Consider the following 12,546-nt stretch of genomic DNA (forward strand, 5'->3'; position numbering starts at 1 on the left):
AAGACCCATGAACATAATTTTTGTATTCAGCAGTAATAATATTTAATGCTATGAAGTCAGTATAATAAGAGCCAGACTAGACACATGGGGAGCGGACAGTCAGCTCTGAGGACCAGCGTGATGTCATCAGCAGGTTATCTATACTCTGTGCCAGGGCTGGATGAATCAGCATCTCTCTCCCTATACTGTATATACACTTACCACACATAGAGCCCTGCACATCTGGGGGGGGGGGGGGGGAGCATGCAATCCTGTGACCTGGGGGCTGTCATCCAGAAGCCAGAATCAGTCTTACTCTGCAAGGAAGGGATAATGATATGATTAATCATTAGGCTCTGTCTGCAGCAGCTATTCTGTGCAATGGAAGATGATGCATGGTGTTATTGTCAATTAGCAGGTGCAGCCCCCTCCCCAGCAAGCCCACCTCACCAGTCCCAGCAGCATCCCCCCTCCATCCAGCCATCTCCTTACTGGGAGTTTCTATACTTAGCCCCTCTCCCAGGGATTAGGGTGCACATCACATCACTCCTGGCTCCGCCTCCCCCCGCTGTGATTGACGTGCCGGGGGGCGGGGCAGGCTGCTCTCTGTGTGTGACTAGTCTTCAGCAGCGCAGAATCACCTGCAGCAGGGGGGAGGTCCCTCTCGCCCACATCACTCCTGGCTCCGCCCCTCCCGCTGTGATTGACGTGCCGGGGGGCGGGGCCGGCTGCTCTCAGTGTGTGACTAGTCTCCAGCAGCGCAGAGTCACCTGCAGCAGGTGCAGAGCGGGCAGGATGCAGCATGGGCAGAGCCGGACACTGCGCCTGGTACACGGGCAGAGGCTGCAGGCTGTGTGTGTGCTGGGCACCAGCCTGACCATAGACGTCAATGGGTGAGCCCCAATACACTAACCCCCCCCCCCTCATTTCCAGGCTTGTCAGGGGATTTACAGACTGTCCCAGAGAGTATTGTCCCTACTTTCCTGTATGGTACAATAACCTGTATGTATGTATGTTAGATGCCTGTCTGCTAATTATTAGTCATTTATTGCAGAAGTCTCCAATATGCAGCCTATCATCTGGGCAGGGTTAGTCAGCAGGACATGATGGGAGTTGTAGTGCTACAAGGTCCATTGAGCTTTCGGTGCCGTATGCTCCAGGTTCCGCTTCCCAAATGACCCGGGACCTATTTTTAAATCTTGGCTGCTCTTCCTTATGAGACGTCGCCCTAATCTCAGTGTGACCCCGTATCAGTGTTTCTCTAAATCAGTCCTCAGGACCCCTAGCAGTGCATGTTTTCCAGACCTCCCTTGGGGATCTTTAGGATGTGTCCGTAAAGCTGGGTACACAATATATGTTGTGTGACTCAGTCGACCGAACGATACGATGTAAGGATAAATTGCGCGCCATTCACGCTGCGTGATCCGGTGTACGACGGTGCGATGTGTCGTCACATGCCTGATCTGGTGTACGACGGTGCGATGTGTCGTCACATGCTGCATGATCCGGTGTATCATGGTGCGATGTGTCGTTACATGCTGCATGGCGTCGTTCATTGCATCGCCCCATCTGCTGTGCAGCACTGCAGATGGGACGATGCGATCAATGACCGCCGTGAACGCGCAGTTGGGCGCACACACTATATGATGTGTGCGATATATCGTTGCGATCCACATTGGAATGATTTATCGTATAATATACCGTATAGTGTGTACCCAGCTTAAGGCATGAATGTGCCGCATCTTACAATGTGTCAGGTTATGATGAATACCCCATTGCAGCTGCTCGGAGCCCGGGAAAACCTGATCTGTTGGGGGTCCTGAGGCCTGGGTCTGAGAAACACTGATCTATAGCACGTCTGTTATCCGCCCCTGACCGTAGATCTTGCATATCAGTCTGTAACCCCTCAGGTGGTACCACCTCCACCTGTTACTAGCAGCTATCCCTTATCTATGTGTCACCCCCCCCTTGCCCATGTCCCACTTAGGTGCTCTCAAGGTCTTGGCATTAGGCTATACCTAAAGGCAGGTTACTACTATTCCCTGTTTCGGATTACACGTCTGTGATTGGCAGAGGGTGTACACAATTCGCCATAAAGGGACTACTTTTATTGACCATATAACTTTGCAGGGTCCAGACCCCTCATCTTTCCTGTTTTGCAGCGTTCCCACTTTCACTGAATTTACAGATTACTGGTTTATGATGCACAAGTGTTTCTGTGTGTGCAAAGTGTAAATATGTGTAATGAGTGAGCTCTTACGTTTATCATTAGGAAAACTAGTTTGTTATAGAGAATAACGCACCTCTGATTGCCGACTATTAAAGATATTAGGGGGTAAATTTACTAAAGTGAGAGTTTTTAGAAGTGAGTTTTAGAAGAGATGTTGCCCATAGCAACCAATCAGATTCTAGCTATTATCTTCTAGAAGGTGCTAGTTAAATGTAAAGCAGAATCTGATTGGTTGCTATGGGCAACATCTCTTCTAAAACTCACTTGTAAAAACTCTCACTTTAGTAAATGTACTCCTAGGCGTCAACTTGAACGTCAGCCTAAAGCTTGTATGTGGCCACAGAACTGCTCAGGGACTTCTAATCTCCATATTATTTACAGTAAGGTGTTCTTTATCCCATATGTGAAATATTACTAGAGATCTGCAGAGCATTGCCCTGGTCCATCTATAGATATGTGTTGCAGAGTATCGCCTATCCATACCCCAGGAACAGACGCCTAGGGATTGCGCTCATGGGCGTTATAATCAAGCATGCCCTATAACCTGTCCGTAAAGCCTAGTAAATGCTCTGAGACCGAGGGCCTGATTCAGCAAGCAATGCAATGCTGCGTTCGCACGCAGGCGGCAGATGTTTGCAACTTGCGTATGAGATGCAGTGTGCGTGCGCGAAGTAGGTGCTGCGAAGGGGAATGCGATCGCAGACAGCACGCAGACCTAATAGCCAGTGACTGACAGGAAGTACCGTTTGTGGGGGGTGACTGGGTGTGGTCGTGCGAGCGCAGGCGTGTCAGTGCGTTTCAGAGGCGTGCATAAATTAGGCATTGCGAGACCCTACGCAGCCTGAGCTGTCACCTCGTGCAGGAGATGTTGCAAAGTCTGCGGAAGGGTCAGGTCAACCACTATCCTGCGTATGGGTCCGATGGTTTGCGATGTTACCGATGTTTCCGCTGTCTTGCGGACTACTCAGGCTGTACGTAGAGAGAGGTGGGCGGCATTGTGTTTTGGTGGGTGCTTATATCTTGTGCTGCGATTGCCGTGCGTATGCAGTGATTAGCATATACACGCAGCGGTCGAGTGCGTGTGAACGCAGCATTGCATTGCTTGCTGAATCAGGCCCTGAGCTACAACACAGTAATGGGAGGGACTGGCTGGCGCACACGGACTTTCTGAGAGCGCTCGCGTTACTATACATCAGTGAATTATTTTTATCTTTCCCCAGTCAGTGAGTTCAGCCTGAATGTATTTATTGGTTGTCGTGGCTGACAGTAATGTATCTGCCCATAGTACATAACCGCCCATGTTATGTGAAACGTGACGCTGCAGATTTTTATCCACCTTCAAAGTTTATGGTGAATAATGAGCCTGATATAACTGTGCTTGAGCACAATCATCTTGGCGAATAGTCACTGGCGTGGCGCTACCCGTGCTGCGGTACAACAGCCTGGTATTGTGACAGTAAAACGGGGCAGTTGTTTGTCATATACCCTGAGGCCATGAAGCTTTTTCCAGTTTGCTGTGTTCTAAAAATTTAATGGGCACAATTTAGGGTTAAGAACAAATAAATCTAACGCCGGGTACGCACTAGAGTCTAGACGATATGTTGTCCGGTCCGACGGATCGGACGACATATCGTACACATTGGCCAGAGTGTACCGGCTATGTCGCTGACGATCTGTTCTCCCGCGCATTGTCAGGGCGATATAGTCAGCCAGGGCCATGCTGCCGAAATTAGCACGGCCCCCACCGTCATTCCGTCGTTGCCGGCACCAGCAAGTGTGTATGCACTTGCCGATGCCGGCACCCCCGCCGGGTCCTGCCGCCAACGACATCGTGCTGGGTACACATCGTTAAGGGTGCAAAGCTTAGGGTGCAAATCTAAAGATATTCGTTTGCATTCAAGGAATACACCGCGGCATTAGCACGTACCCCGCAAATGCTGCGCAGCTTTATTTTTTAGAATTAAGACAGGACGCCCCCCAGCACCCAGCCAATCCAATATTACATCTGTCAGTGAAGTGAGGTTTTGTCAAGGTGTAAAACTGGACATTAGCGCTGAAATCACTGCAGGCAATCAGCGTAGAGACGGAGTATTCAACATGCGGGCCACTAGCTGCTGTGGAACTACACGTCCCAGCCTGCGCTTCCACAGTTTTTCTATTGGGGCATGCTAAAACTGTGGCAGGGCATGCTGGTATGTGTAGTTCCACAGCAGCTGGAGGGCCGCATGTTGAATACCCTTGGTGTAGAGAATTTTTTATGGCTGTGGTCTGTTGGCAGATTTTCCTAGTTTTGAGACCAACACAATGTTACAGGTCTATATACCCAGTTTAATACCAGCCCATCAGTAATACCCCTTTCAGACATGCCGAGAATCCCGGGAATTTGGCCTGCCTCAGCCAAATTCCCGGGTTGCCGCGTATGTCTGAAACGTACCTACCCGGGAACACGTTCCCGGGTAGCCGACCCTTCAATCGACCAGGAAATTACCCTGCTCATGTCTGAATGGTGCTACCTGGGAATTTACTACTTTCGGGATGCACCAAGCAGCTTTTACATTGATTTGGCAGCGCAGAGCGCCGGCGGGTCTCTGCCACAGTGGTCCGCCCGCACTCCCGCTGCACCACCAGGGCACATTTAAATAAATGAATAATAATAAAATAAAATGCCTGCAGTGATTGGTCGGCTGCCTGCTGCGTGATGATGACATCATCAGCGGCAGCCGGTTAGGGGATAGGCTAGGAAGGGCAGAGGAGAGGCAGGTAATATTAAAAACTAAAAAACCCGGGTAATGTCTGAAAGGGGTCTACCTGGGAATTTTTCGGGTAGACACTGTAGTGTGAAATGGGGGTCTCAACCAAATACCTGGGAATTTGCACAGGAAAAATTTCCGGGTCTGAGCAGGAAATATCCTGGGTCGTATGTCTGAAAGGGGTATAAGTTGCAGGGAAATAAGGGTTAAACGTAGAGAGTGAAGCAACGTAACCAGTAGTTCTCTCTGACAGTCACTGTGTTGTGCAACCACAGATCCTTCCTGGCAGCTGCAAAACTGCTCTGTATAATGAGATCTGTGTGTATATATATATATATATATATATATATATATATACACTATATAATATGATATAAAAAAAACACAATAAACATGCGTCCAGAGCTGATGGGGGCAGCGTACTGGGTTCTGGTGTCGCAGCAGTAACGTTAGGCTATCACCTTACAGACCTGAACACATAAATTACCCATGCTGCATTGCAGTTGGCTCTGGTGTGTTGTTTATATGCTTCTCTTTGTTCCAGTAAAAGTCATGTGACTCTAATCAAAAGTTTGTTAATCTCATCCTTGTCCCATTTAGAGCCAGGTTCTGAGAATAGTTATGGCCCCCACACACTAGCGACGGATTGTCGCGATGCTGCGTTACCGATCGCAGGATTGTGCAATCTGTCGCCTAGTGTATGGGCCCCTTTTGTTACAATTAACAAACAAACATGCACCTACCCTCCAACATGATCCCTTCCACCCGGTACAAGTAGCTCTGCTCCTGGACTTCCCACCTAAGTAATGATTGCAGACGCCTGTGCTGAGCTAGGTAATGGATGAGACAGGTGTTTCTGCATTATACATATATTATTATTACATTGAATACGTCAGTCTATTAAAGGAGATTGCAGGATAATAAGAACCAGCAGCTATAATAATTCTCCCCTGAAAATAATGCAGACATCACACAAGAGTTATGTATGTAATACCCCTTTTCCACCAAAATTCCGGGTCTGACCCGGAGTTGGAACAGAGTTCCTATGCGGATCAGACCCGGAATTTAGCCGGCGCGTGACTCGGGATATTCCCGAGTCGGCGCCGCTCACACCGGAGTCAGGTCTGCATAGCCCCGGCTTTTCCTGAGTGAAAGTGGTCGCTTGGAGATGACGTCATCTCAAAGCGCCACTGAAGCCGGACCAATCGGCCGGCTTGCAGCACACTCCAGGTCATCGTGACCCGGAGTGCGCTGTTCTCACAGCAGGGTTTCACGGGCTATGCCCGTGTTAAACCCTGCTATTTACCTGGGTTGGATTGCCGGGTCACTCGACTTGGCGATCCAACCCTCACCCCTTATACACCAAGGAGCTGCCCGGGTTAACCCTGCAATAACCCGGGTTTTAGCTCCGGTGTAGCAGGGGTATAGACAGTGTTTCCTAATTCCAGTCCTCAGGGACCCTAAACAGTACATGTTTTCCAGATCTCCTAGTTGGTGCCCAGGTGTATTCATTACTGGCTGACACATTTTAAAAGACCCACAGGTGTTGCTAATTATTTCACTTGTGATACTTAGGAGATCTGTAAAACATGCACTGTTAGGGGCCCCTGTGAACTGGAGTTGGGATACACTGACTTAAGTAATGCAGGATACCGCAGTCCCCATTTTTTTATGTAGGCTGTGGTCTCCAATTTATCGGTTTGATGGATAACTTTTACGTGACCATCCCCTAACGTATCTTTGCGCAATTCTGCTGTTACCTAGACAACTGATCAGTAACTTACAATCCTGCGCAGACCTCGGGAACAGTTCATGTTTTCTAGATATTGTGCCTTTGGTAATAAGTTGATGTTTGTTGTGCCACACATTGATGTAGGCCTATAATTGTGTTATGTAATCATTGCACGTCGCTGCGTTCACCTTGTGGCGCCATATTGATAATAAAACTAATATTGTCCTCCATGAAACACAGGTGAAATAATCCAACCACTGATATTTGCCTGTGCCCATATGAGGAGATCCAGAAAACTTACACTGCTTTTGAGGTTTTTAAATCTAGACATATCACAGACATATCTAATTGGGTGCGATGGATCACAGCAGATTTGGGCATTTTGCTCCATTTATTCTGTTCAGGTTGAAGCATAATGAAGTCATTCCCCATAGTGCAGCACTAAAGTTTTGTGAGGGGAGCGCCTGCCTGTCTGAATAGCACTAATTTTACAGGTAAGTACGTGGTTAGTGGTACAAGATGGCCGCCTCTGTGGGCGTTAAAGGTTGTACTTGTATAGTGTTCATTCTAGCACCCTGCACCTGTTAAAACACGTCACACTCTTGTCTGGTGCTTCTAGAACACAAATTGCAGAATCTCAGCATTTTGTATCAGCTAGAAGCACCAGAGTAGAGAGTGACACCCCAGGCAGGATAGATGAACTGCACAGGGTGTGATTGATGCAGGGTGCTAGAATGAAGACTATAATTAGGAGGATCTGGGATGGTCGTTAGGAAATGCACCTAGTTCTGCACAGTGGACAAATTTGATTTGATTTTGCAATTTAGGATTATTCAAAGGAGCTGGGTGGGTGGGGAAGGGGCTGCAGGGCGGAGTTACCTAATTTACAGGTGAGCACACAGCGTTCATTTACCCCATACGTTACATTGTACCGGGCGCATTTTGCATCTTTTAAACTTTTGCAGACATTTCTAGGCTGGCCCCAAACTGGGTACTAAGAACATTTCTATACAGGTAGGACGCGTGTAATACGGAGCGACCCGATATACCCTCCGTCTTTCTTGTGGCTCAGTTAGGACATGAATGAGGCTGATTAACAGTACATTAATAGTGGGTGGGGGTTCACAATCTGTCAGTACCTTGGACTTTAGATGTGAGGTTTTCACTGACGGAGATCCAGAACCCTGCACAGAAAGGGGATCCCCCATTTTATGGGAGAACTGACCAGCAGGGGAGACACTTTGAAGGACACTTGTGCAATGAACAATCAATGCCCAGTTTTCGCTGTGTGTAAATAAACATTTGTGACATGTGGAGGTTCTGCAGTAGCCATCAGCCCAGTCTAACTAACGTAGCCATCCAACTTTGTCCTCGGAGCGGTGTCCTGTGCTTCGTGTCATGTGGTTTCCTGAGGAATAACATTTGGGGATGGGGCTGTAGCAGTAGTTTATGTTCACTAATGAAAAACATGAAAGAAGAATTTATTAACATAAAGTTGGAAATCTCTCATTGTATATTTTGTGACTATGGGGCCTATGTATTAAAAATTGCGGAAGTGCTGTGATTTTTTTTTTTCAGTCCCTGATGAACTTTTTAATGTGAAAGTAAAGTATCCCGGTTATGTATTATAAGTAACTTGCAGTGCCAGAGTTTGCGCGAACCACTGTCCCTGCCTGTTACTGTACATCACGGCCACATCGGAGGAGACTTTGTGACACTCCGTACGCGCACATGTACTGTTTAGGTTCCATGAGGACTGGGTTTGAGAAACACTGGTCTAGACCATTATTCTCCTTACATGACTGGTGACTATGGATGTGTGTGGGTCCAATTTACTATAAAACTGACCTATTGTATCTATACCCCTCTGTTTTTCTGTAATATTTTGTGCATCTACTATTTTCTATTTGTCTAAACCAATAAGACTTTTATTTAATGATAAGAAATTGGGATCTTTTATCTTATCCATAAAATTGTTTCAAATGGTAATCTTATTATCTGAAATCATAGCAGGGTCTATAGAATGGGGTTAATGTCCCCCCTGTATAACTGAGCCCGGGCTGAATGGGGTTAATGCCCCCCCTGTATAACTGAGACTGGGCTGAATGGGGTTAATATACCCTCCTGTATAACTGAGCCCAGGATGAATAGGGTTAATGTCCCCTCTGTATAACTGAGCCCGGGCTGAATGGGGTTAATATCCCCTCTGTATAACTGAGCCCGGGCTGAATGGGGTTAATATCCCCCCTGTATAACTGAGCCCGGGATGAATAGGGTTAATGTCCCCCCTGTATAACTGAGACTGGGATGAATGGGGTTAATGTCCCCCCTGTATAACTGAGACTGGGATGAATGGGGTTAATGTCCCCCCTGTATAACTGAGACTGGATGAATGGGGTTAATATCCGCCCTGTATAACTGAGCCCGGGCTGAATGGGGTTAATGTCCCCCCTCTATAACTGAGCCTGGTATGAATGGGGTTAATGACCCCCCCCCCCCTCTATAACTGAGCCCGGGCTGAATGGGGTTAATGTCCTCCCTGTATAACTGAGCCTGGGATGAATGGGGTTAATGACCCCCCCTTTATAACAGCCCGGGCTGAATGGGGTTAATGTCCCCCCTGTATAACTGAGCCAGGGCTGAATGGAGTTAATGTCCCCCCTGTATAACTGAGCCCGGGCTGAATGGGGTTAATGTCCCCCCTGTATAACTGAGCCCAGGCTGAATAGGGTTAATGTCCCCACTCTATATCTGAGCCTGGGATGAATGGGGTTAATGACCCCCCCTGTATAACTGAGCCCGGGCTGAATGGGGTTAATGTCCTCCCTGTATAACTGAGCCCGGGCTGAATGGGGTTAATGTCCTCCCTGTATAACTGAGCCTGGGATGAATGGGGTTAATGACCCCCCCCTATAACTGAGCCCGGGCTGAATGGGGTTAATGTCCTCCCTGTATAACAGCCCAGGCTGAATAGGGTTAATGTCCCCCCCCCCCCCCCCCTGTATAACTGAGCCCGGGCTGAAGCCGCCTCTCCGATGTCTGACCCTGCAGCTGTGAGCCTGTAATCTCCGTGGAGCGATGCCTATCAGCACCTGAGAGGGGCATATTAGGAGACATGTGAGCGCTAAAGGATAGATTTGAATAACCTTGTAGGGATTTGTAAGGCTCACAGCTAAGTGCCCCGGACCCCTCAGAGTGACCCGCTCTCTGTTTCTGCTGCTGCAGTTTATCGGAGATAGTTCTTGTGGCCGGTGCGGAGATTGATGGGTCACACACCCTCCCGTTGACATCCTGCTGCACCTCTGAGGAAACATAATGGCTGGGGCTAATGCCTGACTACTTTTGGATCCTTGATGGAAAGTAGAAAGGGGCATCTCAAGATGGTGTAACGCAGCGTCCGCTGGAAAGGAGGCAAGATCCAGGAGGGCGGCCTAATCTCTCAGGAGTCCTGCAGTACTCCCTGACATTCGGCGAGTAGACAATAATTCTCCTACATCTTTAGGACAGTGTCACTGGACTTAGGATGTCTCATAAAGTTCAAAAAGTGCAGGATGAGTTGCTGTGATATCATTGGCCCCGCCCTGGTTGTGAATCCACCAATCTGCACAGCGAGTTTCTGGAAAGCAAGTCTACAAAGCTATCATTCTAACTCTGGGCCTGATTCAGACCCGCTCGCGAGCGCTATGCGCTCGCATGCGGGTCGATGGTGGCCCAGTGCGCATGCGCACGACGGAGCTGGCTCCGTCGTGCGCATGCACGAGACCCGGATAGCGACGGGCAAACCATCGCTTCGGGTCTCGTACCAAAGGGGGCGTGCTGTCGATGTTGAGTGACAGCACGCCCCCTTTGGTGGGTGGGCCGGGGGAGTGGCTGCCCAAACGGAGGCGTTCCTATGTGAACGCCTCCGTTTGGGGGCGGCCACACTGACATCACGAGTGATGTCAGTGGGAGAGATTTCGGCTCTGTGAGAGCCGAAATCTCTCTGGGGTTTGCGGCAACGAGACCCTACCACAAGGGTCTCGTCGCAAGCCCGATGGTCGCGATGGTCTTGACCATCGCGACCATCTTCCTGGCCGCTCGCTCTCCCACAGCTATTCCAGCGGCCCGGAGGCCGCTCTAAAAAACAAGAAGGCCGTCCCTGATTCAGAGCGAGCGCTCTGTCAGAGCGTCCGGCTCTGAATCAGGGCCACTGTCTATTCAGTTAGAGAAACGTTTCATTCTCCCTATAGCATGGCAGTCTGCTGCAGAGGAGAGACAGAGAGCATGGGGGGGGACCTACATAGTGCGTCATTTCATGTATATTATTTAGCTCAATAGTACTTAGGCCCTCATTCAGAGTATCTCGCAAGATGCGATCGGTCGCTTGCAAAAAGGGGCCGTTTATGCAAATCAAACGATCGCTCTTTGCGCTGTAAGGACGCCCTCTATGTCTTAGTGAGCGATGGCAGTTAGCGTATGCTGGACTATAAAACCTCCCACCTGTCACTCGCAGCACACGTCATCTCCGGGAAGAGTCTGATTAATCGTGAACATCGAGGGCCATCGGAGCTGCTCGCAGCGCTTGGGGTTGACCTAAGCTACCCCAAGCACTGCGAGCAGTTCAGGCTAAAAAACAACCGTCACGTGTGCGAAGACGCTACTTTGCCAATTATGCACACCCATTAAATGCCGCTCTGACGGTCAGACACGCCTGCGTTCGCACATCCACACCCCCGTTCACAAGCACCTTCCCCTGTTACCACCCACAAGATCAGATCTCAACGAATGACTTGTGCACGCGCACTGCGAATTATACGCATGCACAGATGTGCGATTATCGCTCCCAGCGACCGAGCGTGCCTTAACGAGAGACTCTGAATGAGGTCCTTAACCTTTTATACATATATGGGACTATGTAATCTATTTCCTCTTCTGCTGCCTCATAACCCGTCTTATGGTTTCCATTTGCTGTGTAGTAAGGTCCAGAGCTGGATTTAGACCTCATGGGGCCCTAGGCAAGATACCAGTTTGGGGCCCCCCTCCCTCAAACAATCCATAGCACTTTATTTGCTTTCCTGATTCATGCAAAGCATCCCTACACTAATCCTGACCCTAACTCAACCCTAAGCTCAAACCTGACCCTAACCATAACCTCTAACCCTAATACCCTAACCGCTAAACCCTACACCATCCCTAATACCCCAACTCAAACATCTAATCTGACCCTAATACCCTAACCCAAACTGATACATCAACCCTAATACCTTATCCCTAATGCCAAAACCCAAACTAAACCTAATACCCTAAGGTTTTACTCCTCGTTATCCATTAAATACATCACATAAGCCTGAGGAGTGCTAAGGATTAGAAGGTAGCTGCGAGGTGGCATCTGCAGTGGGGGTTGTGGTGTGGCCATGGCCAGTATTGTGTGTGACTGTGCTCAGCTGAGTACAATGATGGGGATAAGTCATCTTCATTACACCCCTCCCCCCCCGCGTTTTTTTTAAAGTACACTATAGGATTTATTTTTGTAATGGTAGGTGGGGAGTGGACAGGACTGCTTTATAGTATAGTATAGTATATTACAAGTACCTAACATGAAAATACCATCATCCTGGATTGATGTACCAATAATATCATGGTCGTCATAATGTATATTACTATATGCTTGTAATATAAGGCAGGGCTGTCCACTTCCCAGACCCCATCTACCATAAAAAATAAATCCTACATAATTCAATCTATATTAGAGTAGTTGAGAATAGCACAGTACTTGACCCTACCTGCCTGGCTGCTGTGATTCCCTGAGATCTGGATCCTCGGTCACTGTCTCACTCAGCCAGACTCTGCCTTGGCCTGTCCCTCTGCTCCTTGCT

The 12,546-nt window shown here is 48.6% G+C and overlaps 1 protein-coding gene across 1 annotated transcript in view; it reads left to right on the top strand.

The window, feature by feature from the left end:
- Positions 1-677: 677 nt before the first annotated feature.
- The window catches only part of LOC148443085 (protein-arginine deiminase type-2-like), a 58,224-nt gene continuing 46,355 nt past the window's right edge, over positions 678-12,546 (top strand). Inside the window, exon 1 of the mRNA XM_088463248.1 lies at positions 678-872. Within this exon, the coding sequence (XP_088319374.1) occupies positions 775-872 (98 nt within the window). The 5' untranslated portion in view covers positions 678-774. The remainder of the gene's footprint in view (positions 873-12,546) is intronic.

This window comes from Taudactylus pleione, unplaced genomic scaffold, assembly GCF_031769625.1.
Source record: "Taudactylus pleione unplaced genomic scaffold, aTauple2 ptg001334l, whole genome shotgun sequence".
Classification (NCBI taxonomy): Eukaryota; Metazoa; Chordata; class Amphibia; order Anura; family Myobatrachidae; genus Taudactylus; species Taudactylus pleione.